Source organism: Gadus morhua, chromosome 20, assembly GCF_902167405.1.
Source record: "Gadus morhua chromosome 20, gadMor3.0, whole genome shotgun sequence".
Classification (NCBI taxonomy): domain Eukaryota; kingdom Metazoa; phylum Chordata; class Actinopteri; order Gadiformes; family Gadidae; genus Gadus; species Gadus morhua.
This window is the reverse complement of record NC_044067.1, coordinates 7,036,450-7,059,301: the sequence shown is the minus strand read 5'-3', so window position 1 is coordinate 7,059,301 and position 22,852 is coordinate 7,036,450. Positions and strand designations below refer to the sequence as shown.

The window sequence follows — 22,852 nt, the reverse complement described above, 5'->3', positions numbered from 1 at the left end:
TTAGTATATTTTGGTTTGAATAGGCTCTCTGTAATGTTCAACACTCGATAGAAAATAAAAAAATATTTTAATAGACTATCGCCAAAATAGTCTTATTTACGTAAATTATCATTACTATTGATTTTATTTACAAATCTAAGTTTAGGGGTCACTTTATTTCCTTCACATGGACGTTGTCGTGTACCACAAATATAAATCCATCACAGAAAATACTTTCCCCTGCAGTGCAGGGTGCAGTGCGGGCACAAAACAGATATTGAAGAGCAAAAGTGATGATTTTTGCGGAAGGAAGTCATTGTGAAGAATCCCAGCAGCCCTGTACTGTCTCGCATACTCTTTCACACATATGGTAACAAACACCGGTCTGCGTGCAAACACACACACACACACCACATATGAACACACACAAGCACGTGTTCAGAGACACACACACACACACACACACACACACACACACACACACAGACACACACACACACACACACACACACAGACACACACACACACACACACACACACACACACACACACACACACACACACACACACACACACACACACACACACACAAAGGCAGACTCAAACATACACACACACAGGCACAAACAAACAAACATACACACACTGACCCATCGGGAGTAATTTATGATATAATTAGACATATTTAGTTACATATTTCCTATGAATACAAAGTGAGATTTTAGGTCTTTCTGATAAATCGATGAAGAGCTAAAAACCAAAAATCGATTAAAAAACTCACAACTTGAAATCACTCTTCCAGTCGTTACTCTTCTTCAGGCAAATGTGGACACAAATAACAGTTAACGACCTCACTTAATTCACCAATGGAAATAACACGCTTTGATAAATAGACCTCGAAAAGGCTGCGTTAACAGATAGCATCTACGGTCTGACACGATTTCCGTTATAATTATCTTTATTAGCATGAATATTTTACAGATGCGAGCATTCTTATAAAGTGTTTTTTCTCCACACAACCGCAACTATTTCCAGAGAAAATCAACAGAATGAACCACTGCTCTGTTTGCCCATTTAGAGTTTTAATGTCCATTGATGGGTATTAGCTCTGAAGCGGTTAAGTTTTATCCATGTTAAAGTATAGCACAGTACATGGGCTTATAGTCGCTTGGGATAAGGGTTTTTACTTGATTTTTAAAACCATTCACTCCAAGCTGAAGATGAACACCCCAGTCCACTCCCCCTGAACGAATTGCCGCTCGTCTACTCATCCCTACTCTTCTCTGTCCCCGTTCCCATGGCGACCGCCTCATAGCAGTGCTCCGACCCCGGTTCGGGCGAGCGTCTCGCAGGGGCGCAGTCGTAACCTTTGCCTGTTGAACTCATGCGTTTGCGGTTGCGTGCGCCAGGCTGGTAGAGCTGCATGGCTGGTCGGTCCTAAAGAGGAAGCAGAGAGAGAGAGAGAGAGAGAGAGAGAGAGTAAGAATCAGTCATCCACCAGCTCATAGCAGAGAAGAGATCATTAAGATGTTTGAGATTATTCGTATTATGATTTTTATTAGTATTACCATTATGAATGATCTTTTATAATAATAAGGAGAATGTTAATAAAGCTGCCAGTGAATGTGTTAGGCTTTGAAACTGAATGAAGCAGTCTAAATGGGGATATGCTATAAACCATTCCAGGTTTTGAATGGGGCAACTAATGGCAGGAAGTGGCCTTTATTGTTGTGCATAGATTTGTTTTCACATGAGTAGAGAGGTGAGGTGAACATTTTCGCAATGTTTAAATGCAGAAGTCAATCCAGTACAGAAAGAGACCAAGGCACGAAGGCAATGGGTGCAGACGGTTGCCTTCATGCCTTGCTCACAGAGTCACAGGACAATCATTAGTTGAGGAGAGGTCAGCATCCGATCACCAGTATGATTCTAAAAAGAAAGACAGTTCAGTAAATGGTACTTCACAATGGGTCAAAGTTAGCTTTTGTTGGGCCTAACAGCTGTATCAACACTACTAGAGTTAGAAACAATAAAGGCTATGCAAATAGGAAAAAAGATTATTTTTTAGCAGAAAGAATAACAAAAGTTGACCTGGCTGCACGTTTCTACATAGCAATATTCAAGATCTACTGCAATTTCAATTTCAAATTCTATATCGATAAAAAAATATCAGTAAATAATAGGGGAAAAAGGGGGTTGCATGGCCTCCTCCTGGTATTCACCCTAAAGGAGATCAATAAGTAGAAGAACAACAAGAACAAGACATTGAAATATGCTCCGCCCCCCCTCCAGCTCATGCTCACCTTCTCGCTCACCTTGTTACGAAGGCGCTCCTTCCTGCTGGCCGGGTCTTCCCTGTCCTCCTTGCCCAGCTTGTCCCCTCCGTCTGGGCAATAGGAGAAGCCGTGGTGGTGGCCCTCCTTCTTGGCCCGGTCCTGGCAGTAGCCCTTGCCCCACTTGGTTTCGTCTTTCCGCCGCATGAACTTGTCAAAGTCGTAGTGGTGCCGCTGGCGCTTACGCTCCTCGTCTTTGGCCCGGTGCTCCTTGTCTCTCTGCCTGCGGCCGTGCTGTTGCTGCAGTAAGTCTCTCTGCTCTTTGTCGCTCTCCGGCTGAACCCTGGTGGCCAGAGATGAGGCATGCAGCACAAATGTACAAATTAGTCAAACGAATCAGGATATTTGAATGATTAATTTGATAATGGGACTGAATAGGCTGACCCCTAATCACATCTTTCTCAGCGCAACCCTCCTATATCCTAGCAGCAGAGGTTGTGAGATAGAGTCCAGTATTTGGACCACCATCCTAACCTTTCCTTCGGCTCCACTGACTTCATCTGTCCAACCGGTTTCTCCCATTTGCTCCTGTCGGTCTCGGCGACTTCGCCTTTGTCCTTCAGACGGTCCGAGTCCACATCGTCATCCATGTCACTTTTCTTCAGGAGCTGAAGCAGGGATACATGAAAGCAAAATGTTGAACATTCTTTTTTTTTGTTGTAAATAAAATTAAAAGATGAAGAGTTCAAGGTGTCACCTTTATTTTGACTTCCTTCTCAGACAACTTCTTCTGCTTGTCCGCCTCCCTGCGTTTGCGTCGCTCCTCCTCTCTTCTCTTGCGCTTCTCCTCCTCCCTCTGTCGTTTCTTCTCGAGCTCTCGTCTCCTCCTCTCCTCTCGTTTCTCCTCTCTTATCCTCTGGGAGAAGGACAAGATCAATTGCCCTATTTCAGCAGCGGGTTCAAATTCTGAATGTATTTTTTCCTTACGAAAACATTGTAGTTGTTGTTTTTCTCTATCTTCACCAACCTGTTTCTCTATTTTCTTGTTCTTGATGTATTCCAACAGTGGCGTCGTTCTTTTGGCTGAAACCAGACAAAGGGCAAGTGAAAACATATCAACCTGGAACTAGACATGAAAGTCAAAAGATCAGATGAAAATAGAGTACCATACTCAGTGTCTCTATTAAGGGTGCTATAGCGTACCTATGAGCTCCCTGGTCTTGGCTTCTATCTCCCCAAGCAGAGTCTCTGGGTTAGCCATGGACTTCTCCTCATCGCAGGAGTAGTTCTCCAGGAAGCGCTTGTATTCCGGGTCTGGGAGAGTGACGCATCCATGAAAGAACCCTCATTAATTCAAACGTTATTTCACCTCGATAGATCACTGGGAACAATCTCTCATTCACAATGATGCCAATTATATGCAGCACACCATGACTACAAAAAGGACAATTATACAATTAAACAATTAATATCAACTGCAGACTGTGTCGAAATGGCTGGTTATTTAAAGTAAATTGTAAGACGTGCCACTGCTAGGTGGTCTGAAAATGAAGGGATGAAAGGTGGAAGATCTTCAACAATGGCTTTCTATAGAAACATATGCCAGTGCATCCAACATCTCTGACAAAGAGGACCAAGTAAAATTGATCTACAGGACACAATGGTGATTAACTAAATTACTGAGGGAACAGCTGAGGGTGAAATTATACAAATAATCTGAGTGGAAGCAGCAGCATGTCTATAAACCACATCTCTATAATCTAAGACTGATAGGAAAACTGTGAGACACTAACACTGTATGATATTATCATCTTAAATATTACTTATCAGTACGTTATATACCAGACAGCATAATGTATTTGATATATTTAATTATATATACTGTGCATAATAATGTAATCTTGGGAACATAATTATTTTTGTTTGTGTTTTTTATCTACTCTAATCTCCTCGTCTGAGTTGGAAATAAATAATCAATCGATCCATTATGTATATAAACTTTAATTTTATGTTGATCCTTGATATAATATCAGAGTTTTTTTTCAAATATGGCAATGCTGTACCTTCTTCAATGCTACCAGCTTTGGCATCTTTCTTCTTGAGCTTCTTTTTGGAGATTTTTTGGAAGGGGGCGAACTCTACCACGGCGGCGTACTCCTGGCCTGGGTCAATGTTGAACATGGGTTAGGGTTTTGTATTGAAATGGTCACCGGGGTAACGGACGCTTTGACTATATCCATCCACATTTGTGTCCATATAATGGAAGATACAATCAGGGACAAACAATGGAAGGCACATACAGGTATTCATCTGTTTATCTACAAACTAGGAAATTCACCTGCGTCCTGTAGAGAAGTGGCTCTACATTCGGTACATATTGGTAGTAATAATAATATACTTAAATAATGATGATATGGATACATGGTATTGATAACATATAATTATGATCTAAACAACAAACTTAAGGGTCGTGCAACTCCCTTGTTTATTGTTTGCCTAATACATTAAAATGGCACTGCTTATGCAACATGGTAGATATATGTTATGATTGGAACCAAGGTGGAGGGGCTTGCCAATTCCTACTGGAAACATAAACTTTGAGATTTATGCAGACATAAAGGCATTCTATGAATGTTATACTACTCAAGATTGATCTGTTTCTATTTTTCCTTTGTGATTACCTTTGTTGTCAATAAAAACATAACCATCAAAGCGGTCCCGGAAGAGAAGGATATCTTCATTGGTTTTGAAGTTGATGTATGCTCTGGAGAATAGATGAGGGTGTAGGCTGAGGTGAACGAAGGAAGAGAGATTGGAAAACTTTTCAGCATTTCATGTTTCAGTATTTTCTTAAACAGTGCAAGCATGAATGTGTAATCAATGGATGTTGACACCAGCATCTTGACCAAGCTCTGCTTTTATGTACACCTGTAAGTAAGTAAACCCATAGGCCTTACTAGCTACTGTTTAAAAACGTCATATATGTATTCAATTTGTATCATTTATAGGCCTACCTCTGGTCAGCTGGGAAGAACTCAAAATAATCGAAGGATGGAAGTGGGCTGAGCTGTTCCTCTAGCTGTTCCTTTGATAGGCTTGGTGGAAGCCTTCGAATGACCACCTGTAATGTACATTTGGGTATTTTTTTTTAACATTTGCGACCTAAAAGGTCATTTTAGTAGATTAAGCTCTATAATAGTATCCGTATATGGTCTTCATCAGAAGCAAAAACTAAATCCAACGTGACTGGCTACGTTTGTTATGTAAAGCCCCAGCAGATTATTCAAGGACATGATGTTGTTCATAACCTTTCTTTCTGAAAAAGCACTGAATATGACGCCTGTTTGAAAGAAAATAAAACAATAAATGCAAGCTATTGTACAACCGTTGATTTGAAAAAATAAAGACAGATTAGTAACGTCATGGGGATATTCGTGCTGTAGCTGTCCTTGGTGCTGATCGGACCCTCCTCCATGGCTGCAGTACGCACAACGTAAACAACCCGCCACTACGCGCTTACCTTGGTAAATATCTCCTTCTTCTCCTCCTTCTGCTTCGAAAGTCCCAGATTACCCTCTTGATCTCTTTGTATGTCTCTGAACTGTATTTCAACGACGCTTTTCTCTCTGCATGCCGGCATTGGGTCCTTTTCAGACCTCATTTCTCCACATCTCCTTCTAGCGTCTGACTCGTCCTTACGCTCGCGAGAGTTTATACACATTTTCTCGCGAGGATTCGGCGCTCTTATCTACATTTATAGGAAAATCAACACGCCGTTTATGTGGATGGACGTCTTATGAAAAGGATGCAATGGAAAAGCAAGAACATTGAGGACAAATAACAATAGAACAAAAAAACACACGTCCTACAAAGCACTTTAATTTATTGTAAAATAATTCCAACGATGGATTCTGCTGATTTTTTAGCGATTAGATCACCCTGAACATTGACATCTTCACAACTTTTTTACGAACACACATCGTCCAACAAAGGAAATTATCTTTGGTCTAATAAAAGAAAGGGAAAAAAACCCCGTTAAAACAATATTGACAGCAAGAAGCAATCAACAATTAAATAATAGTAGGATTGGAGTTCTCGGCTGTCCCCTCTTGCTGCAGGCCGGAGAGGGGTCGGGGGGGGGGGGGCGGTGTCCTCATGGTACAGAAGGGTCGGGGTGACAGGGTCCTCATGAGAGGCCGGATAGGGATCGGGATGACACTCTCGTCTCACCCCGACCCCTCTCCAACCCCTAGCATTAGGACCCTGTCACCGTGACAGGGTCCTCATGCTAAAGTATGGAGAAGGGTCGGGGTCGGGGCCGCGGGCACGGCGTCCTCAAGGTGGTAGTCAGCGTCCATGCTATTGGAGTTTAGACTGAAACGACCCGAAGATGCTGCGGTCCCCAAAGTGCTCCACGCCTCGGGGCTCGGAGACGAGTGGCTGACCGAACGACCGTAGATATCTCGGCCTGGAACTGTGGAACATGACGGGAAAACACTTAACAAATCGTAGTATCATTTATACGAAAGCACCGCGTTATAACTGAAGTATTAAACTGAAAAACGTTTAATACCGTTTAGAAAAGTCTGCTTCCCGCTGCTGGTTTCCACACAGACGGAGGGTGAGGGTCTCACGGTGTGGACTGGCCATCTGGCATACCGGGCATCGTCCCGGTGGGCCGTTGACCCAATGTGGGCCGGTCCGGTCCGCTATGTTTTGTTTTTTTCTCTCTCTCTAAATTCCCTCCAATTGGGCCGGCCAATGGGCAACAGAGGGCTAGCAGTGTGTGGCCAGCATCGACACAGATTATTGGTCTATGTTTGTCATTGTCAATCAATCATGGGCTGACAGTCTCAGAGAGCCCTGGCAGTGCTGTCAATCACAACAGAAACCAGGGTGGGCTGGACCTCATGGCATGGGCCGGAGTCGTACAGATAAAAAAAATTAAATTCTCTATTTATGGTTTCACAATGACACACTGACAAATGCGTTTCAGCTCTAATGCTGCTACTGTCTGTAATATGTTCCTATTTAGATTATTTGTCAGGATATTTTGTTATTATTGTCCGAGTCTGATTTTAACTAATGCTGGGCTTACACAAAAAGATTTTCCCATTCACAGACTAAAAACTGCAAGAGAGAAATTGGCGTTGGATCAAGTGTGATATTTCACACGCGTTTTGTAGCTATGTAGATATGGGGGATGGAGATGCAGCGACCACAGGATATCCGTTAACTTCCGGTTCAGGTTTCACACCTTTCTTGTCAGCAGCACAAGAGACACAAACTTGAAAAACAAAAACATAGGTTCTTCCCGTTCGTCTGTCCCACCCCTAATGCTGATAATGTAGTGGTCTGGTCTGGACAGAAAATGCCAGTGCTGAATTTTTGTCCAAGTCCACCCCTCACCGCGGTCGACACGGAGGTTTTCAAGCTTGAAACGACGGTCGAGCAGGTTTCCATGTCCCCATACACCCTATCTTGGTTCTAAGTGCCCACTGACTTGGAAGGAGTACAACCCATTTAATCTGATTGTGCGGGATAAATCACCCCTGTGGACACGGAAAAACTGCTACCGCGACATACAACAAAAACGACGAATTGCGAGATAATGACGAGTCAATCAAGATCAAAAAGCATCTTGACCCAGAGAGACTACATCATCTGCCTTAATTTGAGGACGAGTACACTACCTCTCGTCGCCTCCAGATGGGGGTACGGGCAGTAGCCCTATTTAGGAGTCTCACTCACAGCGGCAGATTATTTTATGATTACTAAAAAAGAGTAATAGCGCCCAACGTCATTGCCGCTGATATTGCATGCACACTATGGTGCTCGAGAATTACATGGGAAAAACTCATCGACTCACAATTATTTTTCACACGCATCACCATTATGAAAAATGACCTTACGGTTGTAAACCTATATCTGCACAACTGTTGACAGGTATCAAGATAGTGTAATCATAAAGTTAGTGAATACAATTAAGTTGACATATATAGCAAGTTTTATTTTGTGAACAAGCATGCTTCAACCTCATACACACACAACTCAAAAGATACAAGGTCTAAGAGAATCCATTGCTTTTCCCGCCAAGCAATACCATCATTCCACATTCATAGAAGCTGCTTACTTTCAACTTGTTCCGTTTATTCAAGGCTAAAAAACCACAGGTTAGCGTCAGGAAGCGTCCCGCCGTGGCGAGCGAAGGGTCTTCGTTGAGGTGAGCCATGGAGTGCTGCCTGTGACCCATGTCTTCGACGATGTCGGTGGCTCTGCCCAGCGACTCCCGAGGCTTACCTCTGGGTCCAATAGTGAGAGCCCTCAACGCTGTACCAAGGCACAAGTTAAACCCCCTCTCCCCCACCCCACCCCTTCATATCAAACTTGTTTAAAAAAAAAAGACAACGAACTGCGTTGCACTTCCGTTTTACAGTGTTCACAATTGCAAGTACTATGTTGTTCGTTGTTGTCGTCGTCGTTTTTAGTTGTGCATTATCGAACGCACAAAGAAAAGGGGGCGGGGGGAGTGAACACCGGTATCTCAATAACTCTGACATAGAGGACGGACACCAAAGGGTTCATAAGTCTGTGGGCGGTGGGGCTGGGGACATTTATATTCATCAGCATTCATGATGAAGCCCCCGCCCACCACCGGCTCATGTGCTGGTGTCTGACATGGAGGTCTCCAGCATCATGTCGCTCTCATTCATGTCGCACTCGAGTGCCAGGCAGCGGCGCAGAGGCGTCTCCGGCGTCTCGGTGCCCCCAGCCGCCTTCTCCTGGTTGGGCGTCTCCAGCGACATGACGTCGCTGTCGTCCATGAGCGAGGCAGAAGCCGGCTCGCCGGACTCCGGCGACGCGTTCAGCACCTTGACCAGCGCCGGCGTGTTGAGGTTGCTGCGTGCTTTGTCCTTGATGTCAGTACCTATGGCGGTGGCGGAGACATTTATTTAATGGAAATGCATTTGTGTGTTTGTGAAAACATGTTTGAAACTTGTTTTTCGTTTGCCCATTACCTATATAGGCGTCCGTTTCCCCAATGTACATTTCGATACAGTGGCCGAGCATCGCCACGGAGAATGTGTCATCCCTTTTCAGTCCCAGTGCCTGGTAGAGATGGAACGGTAATTGCAAGTTAGAAAAATGGTACAGCGCTTTGTTAACTCAACCTCTCACCCCACGTAAAATTGTCTCCCGGAAACCGGAGAATAGTCGTCGTAATACTGATCATTAAAAATAATGATCTCCAGAGTCTAGTCCTCAGCTAGGCATGCTGGAAATAATGATTGAATAATCTATGTGGTACTCTTTTCAGGGGTATGAGTAAGGCCCTGAACCATAGGAGAAGTGCACAAGTGCTCACCGTGTGAAAGTAGTCGATGGCGCTCTCGAAGTCGCCCATGAGGCTGTGGACGTAGCCTATGGCGGTGTAGGTGGAGGCGTGCTGGGGGATAAGTACCAGGGCCTGCCGGTGGTACTCTAGGGCAGAGTCGTACTTCCTGCAGGGAAAAACACCACCACCAGCTCAGTAAAAGGTGGGAAACCATGACATAAATCACCTTGTAGTACCTGCAAGTTGAGACCTGCACTGTGTTAAATTTGTTTCCACTACAACGCCCAAAGCGAGTTCATGGCTTTTACCACACTTTTTTGAAATGCCAGACCAAAACCATTTACAGGTAAACGATCCCTTGTTCGAGGTTGCATGGTTTTGATTTTCTAGACAGGATTTGAATATTGATGGCCGCAGTGAAAAGTGCAAAAACAGGGAGCAGACTCCGGCTGGGGATTCTCCGCAGCCTCAATTTGGTGTTGGGTAGGTGGGGGAGTGTGTGGATGATGGTTGGTTGCACATTGAGTAGTGTGGACAGGTTGAATCAGCCATCACCAGACACACTGAAGGAGTTCTGTCTCGAGTGAGTGTGGTGTAAAATGATAATGAATACAATTGTACACAACTACATATACATACGCTTTAACATTGCTTAGACAAAAACACTTTTACGCAAGACAACTCACCACACAAGAAAACAGCATGTTACTGCGCACATGCCAACTCTGCATCCAGCTTTTAAAATATGCCGAGAGGCCATGCATAATTAATTCAAGTATCTTCCCATACATTCTCAATGAGTGCCCAGATTATGCAACATGACTGGGGTTGAACAAACGGACACGTCTCTTGGTAGTTCAGTGAATGCACGCAAGGGGAGAACAATAGAACAGAGTGCACACTAGGGCTTCCCCATTGAGCATCCACTCTGGATAAAATGAGTCTCTCTTCCATTGATAGTATTCTCTCACCTCTGCAAAGAGCCCTGCCTTTCCACCTTAACATTCACTAGAGGATAAACAGTAGAAGTGATTTGGATTTCATAAGAGGGGCAGCACTTACTTCAGTTTTCGACAAACATGACCCAAGTTGTTCAACAACGGCTCCCATTTGTCCACCGTAACCTGAAATCACAAAACTAAATGAGCACACGCTTTAATGACAGAGATATTATTTTTTTCGCTGATGTGAGCAGCTACCTCATTTCCAATGGCTTTGATCTTTTCCATTGCGTCAAGGAACAATTTCTCCGCAGTCTTCCAGCTGAAAAAGCAGATGAAGAATAAAACTTGCTGATCACAGTATATAGTGTTTACAGGATGAACATGTGTACAGCCATGTACATGCATACGTTGCGTTAGAGTGTGAGTGTGTAGCATGATGAACATGACTCACTCTCCATTTTGAAAGGCAACCACAGCAACTTCGTGCATGACAAAGGGGTCTTCGGGAGCGATGCTGAGGGCCTGGCTGAAGAAGCGCTCGGCCAACTTGGAGTTGTTGGTCAGGCCGTACTCCAGGCCGATGTAGAGCATGGGCAAGTGGCACCTTGGTTCAGATACAACAGGTGAGCAACAGAGGCGAGTGCTGAATGAAATTTGTCTGAGAGCTGGATGACGTGGCTCCAAGCCTTATCATGAGAAGCATGAGGACTTTGTCTAGAATCTAATAAATAACCCCAGCATGATTAAAAATCTATTTTAAGTCACTACACCATTGCGTTCCTTCAATATCTTGACATTACCACCATGCCCATAGTCTCCTTCATCATATGCAAAATAAAAAACACCTACCCTTTCATCAGCTGGGCGGCTGTGAAGTAGGCAGCCATGGCCTGGTCGTGTTCGCTCTCCACGGCAAACGAATGGCCGTAGGCTATCCACGCCGGCCCGTACGTCCTCTCTAGCGTCGTGGCTTTGCTGTGGGACGAATGAGACTAGTCAAATAAGCGGAGGAGAGGCCGACAGTCCATCAGTCTGAACGGAGGCCCACGGGGGCTCCTTCACGGGGATCGACGACGGCCGCTTGCCTCAGGTATCGCCGTGCGTGTTCGTTCTTGTGACCCACCATCAGATAGTAGCAGCCCACCGCAAACCACGACACCTGGGTGGGGAAGAGAGGTCGCGTTTGATTGGTCAGAGAAGCATTCGGAGCGGAGGGGGGGGGGGGGGGGGGGGGGGGGGGGGGGGGGGGGTAGGTGGGGGAACGTCTGGATGGTAAGGGGCAACGCTTACCGGATTGTTGGGATACAGGTCGACGAGCTTGTGCGAAAGGAAAAAGAGCTCTGGGGATGAAGTAAGCCAGAGGGGATAAGGTCATGAAGCAAACATTTCAGAAATTGTATCAGATTATTAGGGTTGCAATTTATATACAAACTTAAAAGGAGTACATATTCCTTTTTTTGGCAATAGTTGGCTTACCATTAGCTTTACTAAGCTCCACCAGCGTTCCTATGTGTACAGGTAAGCAGTTGGCATGGAAAGGGTCTTGCACCATCACCCTGGAGAGAAATACAGGATGCAAGAGGATGAAATAACATATCATATTGGGGGGAGGTAGGATAGGTCTCCTGCACAGTCAATGGGCTGTGTCCATTTCTTTCTTTTTTTGTGTCAGGTTGATAGTGCTGCCTCAACCCATTCCCCCCCCCCCCATTTCGTTTTTTAAATATCTAATACAAATTAGATACATACATCGACGTAAGTTTGTAGCACATCTTGAAATCACAGTTGTAATAATGCCTCTCAGCAAGCGAGACCACCACATCCAAGTTGTCCTGGAGACCATTAACCATCTCGGGTACCACCAGATCTCTAGGCTTGTTGTACTGCAGAAGATATGAAGAGAAACACAGGGGGTAGAAAACACAGTATTAGGAAAGAATACATGTCTACTCAACGCTATGGAAAGTCAACAATACAATCACAATGAATTAATTAATAACAAAGAAGAACAAGGGCCGCTTAAAAGACAGTAAACCTGTAGTCTGGCTGAGCGGAAATGGACATCTATAGCGCTAGCGTCGGATTCCACCGCTACTCCTCCCCTTCCTGTTGCTGGCTTTCCCGTATTGTGCTCCCCCTCAAACTCAGAAACTAGGCAGTATGGCGACTTTTGAAGAAGACTTTGACGGCTCTGTAAAGCTAGCATGTTTGGCTCTTTCCGTCGAAAAAGGCAAAGAACTTCCAAAAGATTTGCTTAGAGCATTTGCTGAGGGATAAAGATGTTCTTGCCTGTTTTCCCACAGGCTATGGCAAAAGTTGTATACATCAAGTGTGGCCTATTGTGTGTTCCGTTCCACAATAGCACCTACGGTATTTGTTTAACAGCGTTCAACAAGAACCACATATGAATGTTAAAACGTCTGTCGTTTCGATAGGTCCCGTGAGCTCCTCAAGGGCCAAAGTGTATCGTGGCTTGACATCATTGTGAGAAAGAAACAAACGATGTTTGTTCTTTTTAACTATAAAAGGATCTTCACATAGGCGACGTACATCTTTAATCGTTTTTTGTGGCGTTTGCGGTTGGGATTGAGCCATCTCTCTTGACAGCCTCTGAACGTGAAGACGTTCCATCAAAATAATTTCCCCCCCCGGCACCATTTTGCATGGACACCGCTGCTGCTCCCCGGGGATAGCCCCGCTCTAGGCGATTGTGATTGGTTTAAAGTAATAAAAACAGGCCAGCCCACTTTCCCCCCGGATAGACGGCTCGAAATAGCGTGGTTACAGACCATTCTACTTGCTGTAGTTTGGTCTGGCTTTGCGAGACTAGTAAACCTGAAAACGGATGTTGCCATGGTTATTGACATTCTGTTGACTTATTAAGGAATTTATTTCTCAATGTTTTCTTTAAAAATGTTTGCAGTCAAAACAAAACAGGTGCATGGGCTCAAGTGCCATGGGAGATACTGTTGTTTTCAAACTATACACATCGAGTCTGTACCTTCTTCAATTTCATCTGGAAGAGGAAGTGGAGCAACTCCTCCTCTTCCTCTATGCACTGTTGACCCAGAGGAAGAGAGTTCAGGAAGTCGTTTTCTGTTGGGGGGTGGGAATGGGAGGAACATATATTAAACAGGGTTGAAACGGTACGTATATTCTTATTGAACCCAAATACAAAAACGCAGCCCCAAAGAAATAACACCTGTATGCACAAACATACACCTATATTAACGTATACAAATATTGTGGGAAGAGTGAAACTTGAGAATAAATGCTCTTTATGTTCATATTCCTGTCTCGCTGCAAAATACACACATTTTGCACGGACAGTAATACAATAAAATAAAATAACAAATTGTCATGGAGTTGCAAGAACAGCATTCTCTTTAGCCAAATACAAACATTTGGACTGCTAGATCTACTCAGAGCTACCCTACTGTAACAGGTTTGATTTCATGTTGATAGACCCTACTGAAACCTTCACACATGAAGTATATTATATGAAACCAAACTATCAGCCGGAAACCATCGGTTAACTACTGTCCTCACCTTCCTGTGCAGTCAGCATGTGGTGGGACGTTAAAAGGTCAAAGGCTTCAAAGCAGTAGACGTCTAGCTTCAAGGCCTCTTTGTAGTTGGAGGTGGCCAGCGGTCGGTTGTCCATGGCATCATAGATTTTCCCCCGCAGGAGGCAGATGGAGCTGCTGATCTAGAAAAGAGGAAGAGGGTGAGGTGAGTGGGTGGTTAGGGAGAGCTGAAAGGGTGCTTTGGTGGTGGTTTCTGAAGGCGGATGAGATCAGACGCAAACCCAGAAATAGTCATCAATTAAAAGGTTAACTTGAGAATAATAGAACAACAGTATGAGTGCTGCATTATTTTCTTCAGATTGAATGGAATTTATTACAAAAATCAGAGACCAAAAAAATAAGAATGCATCTTAAAAAAGTTTTTTTCTTTCCACACTCGACCCGCTACGGATTCTAAAAAAAAAAAAAATCCCTTTTTAGGTGCCAGCACCGAACCAAGGTGAAAAGTGTGGATCAGGTTAAGACTATTAACATAACAATGATGCAATTGAAAGAACATAACAAAATGTGCGTTGCATAAAACTCATACTATACGACACCTGTTATTAGATAAGACTTACAGAGGCAGGGGACATGCCCCAGTCTTTAGTCAAATCTGCTACACCCTTTTCATCCTTCAAACTCCTGTCCAGTAGCTTCTTACTGGCTGGCTCCTCCATATCCAGGACATCCAATGCCTGCTGGAACTCTTTGGCTGAATACTGAAAGCAATGATAATTTAGTCACAAATCCATATTTACCACAATATTCTCTCAGAAGTGCACATTTTTTGTTGTTGTCCTCATAGCAATAATACAAATCCAATGATATGACTTACATGACACCTAGCGGCCAGATATTGACAAGCTCCATACAACTGTGGGCAGGGGAAATATGGTTTAGAGAGTTGATTACAAAATCGACGAGTAAAACCGCATTGATATTGAAAAACACATGACTGAAAGGGTATTAAAATGCTTGCCTTGTCGAGTTTCCTGGATCGCAGGGCATGAGAGGCTCTATGGTACTGAGAGGTCAGATAAAGGCACTGAGCGAGCCAGTAGATATCTTGGGGGTCCTCTGCATACAAAAAAAACAAACAGGTTTTTGAATGAGTATAGGGAAACTTCTGCAGCCGCTGTCTGGCTATGCATGGTGCCGCCAGCCGACGTTAGCTTTACACTCATGATGAAGTAAAGTGATGTGGACATTGACGAATCCAAACAGTCATAAAAAAAAGAAGAGCAACCATGATCCGTAGGGGAAATGTTTGTCTTTAACGGGCTGTAGAGTATCCAGGATGAAACCCATCTCTGGGTTTTCGTGGACAGAACAGCCACTCACCGTTTGAAAGGGATGCTATTTTGTCCGCCCAGAACAAAGCACTTTGATATTGTTGCTGCGAAACAGGTAACGGAGAAAAGTATTTTAATACAACTTCACCTCCAGGGTTAGAGATGACACAATTCTAAGTTAGACAAAATAAGTACAAGTTGTGCTATGAATGGCTTGCTAATGAGCTAGCCATACACTAACGTTCACTGCATTTTGAAATGTATTTTCCTTACTTGATCAATGTACTGCCGTACTCGTTTTCGAAGTCTTTCGAGATTCATTTTAAACGTTGTGTTCGCCTCTAGCACTGTTAAAAACGGTTCATTGTTATATTCAAAAGAATAGATGGAGAGTGAGAGAAATGTGTAGTGTTGCTAGATGGTTAGCAGCGTATACTCAAAGCGGCGGCGGCTTCTGCTTCGGTGTACTGATGAATCTTGTTGTAAGAAACATGAACCTGATACATAGTTCCGCTTTATTCCATGTTACATTTAACTAAGGTTGGAGGCTATATCAACGTCGTATTACCCTTGCATACCAACAAATAAATGTAATTAACAAGTTTTATGACATTTAAACATATATGCGATGCATTAGTAACATTCCATATTTAGTAACAGGGTAAATCGACAGAGTTGTGGGTTTTAGGGACATTATTATGTTTAATTATAATAGACAAGTACTGCTGCTAACATAAAAGTATCACGTTTTCATAAATGGAGGCTCAGTCATCTTTGTTTGATGATTCGGTGCCGCTGCAGTCCTCTGAATCAGATGAAATGGGTTTCTCCATTCTCTTTATTGACCCTCATGAAGCACGAAGTGATTCCTCCTGTGCAGTGTTCTGACTTTCTGGTTCTTTTTTCATCTCTTCCTTCTCAACATCTGTTTTGTTATTCATTAAGTGGTTTTCAGGATGGTGTATTGAAGAATCAGCCTTGCTCTTTTCCTCTGAGCATCTCTTGATGGACTTCTCTAGTCCCTGTTGGCCCAATTCCTGGTGAAAGTTGCAACCCAAGAGCAAAATATCACTAATCACATCGGGCACATAATGGGCAAATACAAGGCTAGGAAAAGCCAAGTTTGTTTATATATCACTGTTCAAACACAAAGGCCGTTCCAATATCTTTCCATTGGGTCACATTTCGAAGACTTTTCTACACTTAATCAAAGACAATAAAAGACAATCATGTAGATTGTAACAATGAAATCGTTGAACCCAGATTAATAACCCAGGTCAGCACATCATTGCAGCCAGTATCTCACCTTAACCACTGTTCTGTGTCTTGGGGGATACTGTGTGATGCTTTCCATCACTTTGAGTGTCTTCAGCCACTCGTCGTGCCAAGCCTTCACGCTGTAGAAGGACCTGCACTGCCCCAGACGAATCAGCAGCACCTGGTTCTCCCCGCTCACCCGAAACAGCTCCTGCCTCCGCCTCTCTCCGCTCAGACTTAGAATGAACGGAAACAATGGGCTGTCGTCGGAAGTGGCGAAAATGATGTGGAATCAGTTGTGAAACCGACTACAGAATGTGAAACCGACATGTGAAACCTACCACAGAATGGCCAACTTTCTATTGAGAGCTTTCAAATCTTTCCAGAGCAACCGCATCCTATTAATATTTTTTTTGTGTGTGCTGTGAATGAAAGCCTCAACAAACCTCTTGCGTTCATGCGATTCTGAATGACCATTCAGACCATTTGTCCTCTTGATGAGAGCTATTTTCTCCGACAGCATGTGGTTGTCCCTCTCAATCTTCAGCGCCAGCTCCTCTTCAAGCTTGCAGTCACACGTTCATATTAAAACCGTTCAGAAACAACGAAAGAAAGGTTAGAGGAAGAAATAAAGAATGGAAGAACGAGCATGGAAATGCCTGTTATAGTCATGTTATCGCTGCGGGTTATTTATTTGTTACATTCAGAGCTTTACTGCCATCCAGTGGCCACATCAGGACGCAAGGAGGGGAATACCTGCTGTTTCTTCGACTTGAGAGCCTGATGTCCATGACTCCTTGGGGCAGCTGTGTTTATTGTTGGCTCTATTGTTTTAACCTGAACAAAGAAAAACACAGGCAAACCTGTAATGCCACTAATACGTCTACTATATGCATACTACTTGTACTATTGATTTAGCAGACACTTTTATCAAAAAGGTCTTTGGATATTGAATATATTCCTACATCCCACAATATATATATATGCAAGAAGTAGCGGTAGACATGAAGGAGCAGTATTAGACGCCTTGGTTAAGGATGCTCAGAGCTACGTTGAGATAATGCGGATGCAACCCCAGAACCATGTGATTGGTTGTTGAACCCTCTCACCACTAGACTTCCCTCCACTTAACGATGACAAATACAACCAACAGTAATGGAAAAGGGGGTTCCCACAGGAAAGGATTTTAAATAGCACATCATCATACCTTTCTCCTGTGGATCTCATATGACGCCTTGTCCCATTGTATCTGGAGACGCTGGTTCCCAGTGGGAAGCAGTGCATGGTATTCCCAGCGTGGCATCGTTAGACCTGCATGGGAGCGGGGGTTAAAAATAAAGTAGAAAGTTACAAAAGGCATTCAGGCGTCACCATGTTTTCCTCCAAGCATACCTAGATGGAGTGTCATTTGATTTGGTCCAGAATCATGTTTTTTAAATATACATTACGATGGACTGCATATTGTCTATGACGTCTTTACCCCTTAGAATAACTTCAGCCCCTGATCGTTGGACTCCCAGTGTGTCTTGCGGCGTTCTCCCTCCGGATCAGGGCAGGTTGAATGCAACGGAAAAGGCTGCAGCCTGTTTTGTGCCAGTCATAGGCAGGTTGCCATGACAGCAGCGGCCCGGAGAGCTGAGTTGAATGAAGCTGAGTTGAATAGTTTGACTCGGTTCGCCTGCTCAACAGGTTCTTCCCGGGGAGCCACAGGCCGACATGGAGAGGGTAGGGGGGGGGGGGTAGGGTTAAGGTCCTGAGCCTCTGCATTTTGAAAGATGTTTTGAAATCCACAACATGGTTGTTATCAGAAGCAGCCAAGCGTCACGTCGACCAAAGCATGGTCGACGTGAAAATAACTGTTGTGGCTTTGTTGTACTAATCGCCTGTCCTTATTGTAATGAAGCTATGCTGAAAATATGGTGACCTAAATTGTAAAATGGTACGGTATATATTGCATTTTATCGGTTCTGCTTTGAGAGGAAACCTAATCCAGATTTATTTTTAGCCTTGATGTGACAATGACAATTCCGCTCCATTCTATCCTATCCTATTCAACCAGGCAACGTTAAAGCTGTTTACTTCTGTGTATAGTCAACAGCCTTGGTAACTGTTACTTGGAAACTAACATTGCAGCAGACCTTTCTATCACGACACCACATCAAGGTGTGGCAATTAAAGACACTTGCCACACTATTGTTTTACGTACAGCTTGATTTAACACACATGTCTGACAAATAACTTGCAAAGGGTTTTGTTGACTTAAGTGCCCTGCAGTGGAAATAAAATGAGTGAATAGTATTTGTAGATCTCCAATGTGATGTCCAAGCTCAGCACAAGATCCATGCATTGTTCTAAGAACATTGTTTTTCTTGAGTGGACCAATTCTTGAATATATCGGCCCCTATTGGTCAGAAATTGAGTCGTCCATCAAATCAGGTAAACATTGAAATGACTACACAAGCAATAGGAGCTGTATTAAATGGATCAGTAATTAAATTAGTTAAAAAAAGAGGGACATATAGTGCACTCTCATTGTCATATTTTGGCTTTCAGTAGTCAATCAAACCTTTTTTATTAATTAAGCGCAGATACAAGTTTATATACATCCCAGGACAAAGGTCATGTGGCCATTCTAACGGCTCGACAGAACCAGCTTTGAGTTTCCTCTATTCATATTTGTTCTTTTAACTCTTGGAGAAGCTTAACTGTACATTTGATAATGATTAGTGTTGCAACCTTTGCTATATGGCTCTATTTTTAACTTTTGTGGTTTGTTTAATTGCATTGAACAACCTCAAGAAGAATATAATATAACCGCAAGCGTGATTAACGGGGTCCGAGCAAAATTAAAAGTCAAGAAGAACACACTAATAGAAGATATATAAATATAACAAATAATTGTCATATTTAAGGAAAGATGTTCCACTTATAAACCTGAACTGCAGCCTCATTCACATGGTCAAAATGTCTAAGCACCAAGCATCCAAAAAACTCAAAGAAGAAAAAGAAAGCCCTGAAAAAAAAACCCGTTACAGAAACAATAGGGGACCAAGCAGGTTCGCTGCTCAGACCCCTAACAACCTTTTTGTTGCGTGGAAATAGGGCTCATTCAAAGCTTTCTAGTTAAAAGTGTTTATCTAAGTGTCAATCTTTCCAAGTGAGCGTTCTTTTTGTTCTGCAACAGGGCAAAAAGAAAGAAAAGGACCATCAACTCATCACGCTGAAGTCATCTTCCCTGCTGCTGACACTGTAAGCCATCCAAGTCGTTTCAGATAATGTACGCGTTTTCTTGGTCAGGGTTTAAATGGCTGATTCTCGGTGTCTATCTATCAATTCCGTCTTAACTCCTTCACCACCAATCCAAAGGGTCAGTTAATTATCGTCCCATCGCTGTCACATCTCACTGCGCTGGAAGGGATCCATTGAATGGATTACAGGCAGTAAAAAGTCTCCACCAGTATTATTTGTGACGTGGTTTTTACGAGACATGTTGAGAGGGAGATGGCAGACATGAGAGCAATAAAATATAAATAGATTGCTGGGTGGATGGTTGGATACGCTCTCTCTCCCTCTTTGTCAATCTCTCCCTCTCTCCCTCTCCCTCTCTCTCTCTCGCTCTCTCTCTCTCTCTCTCTCTCTCTCTCTCTCTCTCTCTCTCTCTCTCTCTCTCTCTCTCTCTCTCTCTCTCTCTCTCTCTCTCTCTCTATCTCTCTTTCTCTCTCTCTGATTAACTAATTGAATCTGATTATTTAATCTAATTTATTGCAAACATGACATTTGTGTTATTTGCTGGAAATACAACAATGGAAAAACACAAACGACACTATGATTTTGTACACTTGAGAAAAAAAACCCAGGAAGTGACAACTTTGAGTGTGTACATTAGATGTCTGTCTGCAGATGGTGGAGCAAGTGGAGCAAACATGAAATGGAGGGCACAAGTGTTAACTGGATATAAATGCAATTAATATAGAAAAATGTTTCCTGAAGGTTGATGGTAAATTCAGCCCTAATTGTTTAATGATACGGTGCAAGGTTAAAAGGATACGCCGAGATATCTGTAAGTTGACGTTGACCTGTCTCACCCATAAGAGTTGCTTGATTTAAAATTCGGAACACATTGGAAATCTATGGAAAATAATTTATTCAAAAGAGTATTTAAAAGTGTAAAAATAGAAGGATGATGTTATTATCCAAGATGGTGCAATAGATGCTTTCATATCCTCCTCAGAGTGTTAGGGCAGGGGAGGGGGATGTGGTGGGCACCAGAGAGCTCCTGGAAATCCCTCTGACTCACCTCTTCAAGCTTGGAGCAAGAGACCCAGGAGCCACAGTCCCCGGAGCCAGAGACCCGGGAGCCGGAGAACGGGAGGCAGAGATCTGAGGGGGCCCCTCACCCAGGGCGGGACACAGAGTAAAATCCAGGTCAGATGACCCAGATGACCCCAACCCAACACAACAAAACACATCGTCACACGCACACACTAGGCTGAGAAAACCTCATGAGTTGTATCGTTCTCGTTGTTTTTCATACGCAAATTCCTCTAGCCCATCACACACACACACACACACACACACACACACACACACACACACACACACACACACACACACACACACACACACACACACACACACACACACACACACACACACTCACACACACAAACGCCAGTAGATTATTAGCGTAGCATCTTCCATGCGTATTGTTGTCGTACTCTTTCTTTCTCTGCATCTCCCGTGGGTCGGTCCCGTCACGGCCCTAGAAAAACAGTAAGCCTGACTGCTCCCGGTTGGGCTGGCCCGGCCTGCCCTTCCTCCTCCTGTCGGCCTTGTTTCTCCACCAGGGGATGAGAAGGAGGACAGGCTGCATTCTCCTAAGGTTACCATCCATGTTGACTCTTTATTCCTTTTTGGTCTGTGTGATGGAAAGTGGCTACGGTAACGGGCCTCACAGGACCGCTGTGTTTAGAGGTGGGGCACCCCAGTCAGGACACACACACATGCACACATACACATACACACACACACACACACGCACAAATACACCCTCACACACGCACGCACGCACACACACACACACACACACACACACATACACAAACACGCACACATACACACACACTCTCACTCACACTTACACACACTCAAACACACACAAGCATGCATGTACACAGGCACACACACACAAACACACACACACACAATCATGCATGTACACACACACACACACACACACACACACACACACACACACACACACACACACACACACACACACATACACACATACACAAGCATGCATGTACAAACACAGACGCATACACATGCAAATAGTACGCGTGCACACACACACAAACACGGATGCACACACACGCCGCATACATGCTCTCACACCAACAAATGACTGTGATTACAAAGCGGTTCAACACCGGTGTTTCCCTTAATGATTAAGGGCTTCAGCTGCTGCAGAGATGTGTGTTATGTTGTTGTGTTCAGTGGAGGGAGCACGGTTTTCCCCTCCTAACTTTTAAAATGCCTTGTTCTGATCCTTGGCGATCATCTATTGGGATGGTAATATGACCTATTCTAAAAATAGAAACGGGCACCAAGTGATGCCTAATTCTAACTAGTGATGAGATAATGATTGTCCCAATGTCTCTCTCTCTCTCTCTCTCTCTCTCTCTCTCTCTCTCTCTCTCTCTCTCTCTCTCTCTCTCTCTCTCTCTCTCTCTCTCTCTCTCTCTCTCTCTCTCTCTCTCTCTCTCTCTCTCTCTCTCTCTCTCTCTCTCACACACACACACACACACACACACACACACACACACACACACACACACACACACACACACACACACACACACACACAGATGAACCAAATAAATCTGAAATAGTACTAAAACTTAAAAATAAATAAGATCTGTGCCATTACACTGAACAAACAATGATTTAATGAGTTGTACTTCACCACAAACGTCTCTGCCTGCATATAGAAGTCCCTGTCGTCCAGTTTCCTTTCTCTATAGATTTTCTTAAGGCTCTTCTATCAGTCCTGTGTAAGCCATACTATCCAATTCCAATTTATGATGCCACCTGCCACATCTTGCCTGTACCATCCCCTCCCATAAGGATTTTTATCGTTCATTTTAGGATTTAGCATTCATATTAACAATTATTTAAATCATAAAAAATAAAAGGCACA

General features: G+C 43.6%; 2 protein-coding genes and 1 long non-coding RNA gene across 10 annotated transcripts; all 3 read right to left on the bottom strand.

Annotated features, from left to right (window-relative positions):
* Positions 1-919: 919 nt before the first annotated feature.
* Positions 920-5,963, bottom strand: upf3a (UPF3A regulator of nonsense mediated mRNA decay). 6 transcript variants are annotated; one of them, XM_030344289.1, is made up of 10 exons: positions 5,773-5,963; positions 5,267-5,373; positions 4,934-5,040; positions 4,316-4,414; positions 3,456-3,566; positions 3,280-3,335; positions 3,010-3,168; positions 2,787-2,920; positions 2,283-2,595; positions 920-1,416 (listed from the first exon to the last, which is right to left on the bottom strand). In XM_030344289.1, the coding sequence occupies exons 1-10, from the start codon at positions 5,911-5,913 to the stop codon at positions 1,243-1,245; spliced, it is 1,401 nt and encodes a 466-aa protein (XP_030200149.1). In that variant the 5' UTR covers positions 5,914-5,963; the 3' UTR covers positions 920-1,242. The 6 variants fall into 6 exon arrangements, with proteins under 6 accessions (XP_030200149.1, XP_030200151.1, XP_030200155.1 ...); XM_030344291.1 differs by having other exon boundaries at positions 2,295-2,595; XM_030344292.1 differs by lacking the exon at positions 920-1,416 and adding an exon at positions 1,423-1,908.
* A 155-nt stretch (positions 5,964-6,118) lies between these two features.
* Positions 6,119-6,989, bottom strand: LOC115533424 (uncharacterized). The gene is made up of 2 exons (XR_003974193.1): positions 6,826-6,989; positions 6,119-6,726 (listed from the first exon to the last, which is right to left on the bottom strand). It is a non-coding gene; the product is annotated as an uncharacterized LOC115533424 (long non-coding RNA).
* A 1,252-nt stretch (positions 6,990-8,241) lies between these two features.
* Positions 8,242-18,232, bottom strand: cdc16 (cell division cycle 16 homolog (S. cerevisiae)). 3 transcript variants are annotated; one of them, XM_030343821.1, is made up of 23 exons: positions 18,131-18,232; positions 17,858-17,961; positions 17,407-17,487; positions 17,097-17,215; positions 16,700-16,886; positions 15,667-16,430; positions 15,443-15,497; positions 15,081-15,178; positions 14,937-14,975; positions 14,680-14,820; positions 14,082-14,241; positions 13,534-13,628; positions 12,282-12,415; positions 12,009-12,088; positions 11,823-11,872; positions 11,618-11,691; positions 11,382-11,507; positions 10,984-11,136; positions 10,788-10,851; positions 10,651-10,712; positions 9,619-9,754; positions 9,272-9,362; positions 8,242-9,180 (listed from the first exon to the last, which is right to left on the bottom strand). In XM_030343821.1, exons 6-23 carry the CDS (start codon positions 15,712-15,714, stop codon positions 8,912-8,914), a joined length of 1,875 nt encoding a protein of 624 aa, XP_030199681.1. In that variant the 5' UTR covers positions 15,715-16,430; positions 16,700-16,886; positions 17,097-17,215; positions 17,407-17,487; positions 17,858-17,961; positions 18,131-18,232; the 3' UTR covers positions 8,242-8,911. The 3 variants fall into 3 exon arrangements, with proteins under 3 accessions (XP_030199681.1, XP_030199678.1, XP_030199679.1); XM_030343818.1 differs by having other exon boundaries at positions 8,711-9,180; positions 16,700-16,910; XM_030343819.1 differs by lacking the exons at positions 17,407-17,487; positions 17,858-17,961; positions 18,131-18,232 and having other exon boundaries at positions 8,711-9,180; positions 16,700-16,910; positions 17,097-17,324.
* Between the last annotated feature and the right edge of the window lie 4,620 nt (positions 18,233-22,852).

Excerpts from the sequence above, each read along its gene's own strand:
- cdc16 (XM_030343821.1), bottom strand. The coding sequence starts at position 15,714 with ATGAATCTCGAAAGACTTCGAAAACGAGTACGGCAGTACATTGATCAA. Across the intron at positions 14,242-14,679 it reads GGGGCATGTCCCCTGCCTCT|ATCAGCAGCTCCATCTGCCT; the intron begins GTAAGTCTTATC and ends CCTCTTTTCTAG. Across the intron at positions 11,873-12,008 it reads GGAGCTTAGTAAAGCTAATG|AGCTCTTTTTCCTTTCGCAC; the intron begins GTAAGCCAACTA and ends CTTCATCCCCAG.
- upf3a (XM_030344289.1), bottom strand. The coding sequence starts at position 5,913 with ATGAGGTCTGAAAAGGACCCAATGCCGGCATGCAGAGAGAAAAGCGTC. Across the intron at positions 5,374-5,772 it reads AGAAGGAGATATTTACCAAG|GTGGTCATTCGAAGGCTTCC; the intron begins GTAAGCGCGTAG and ends TGTACATTACAG. Across the intron at positions 1,417-2,282 it reads GTAACAAGGTGAGCGAGAAG|GACCGACCAGCCATGCAGCT; the intron begins GTGAGCATGAGC and ends CTTCCTCTTTAG.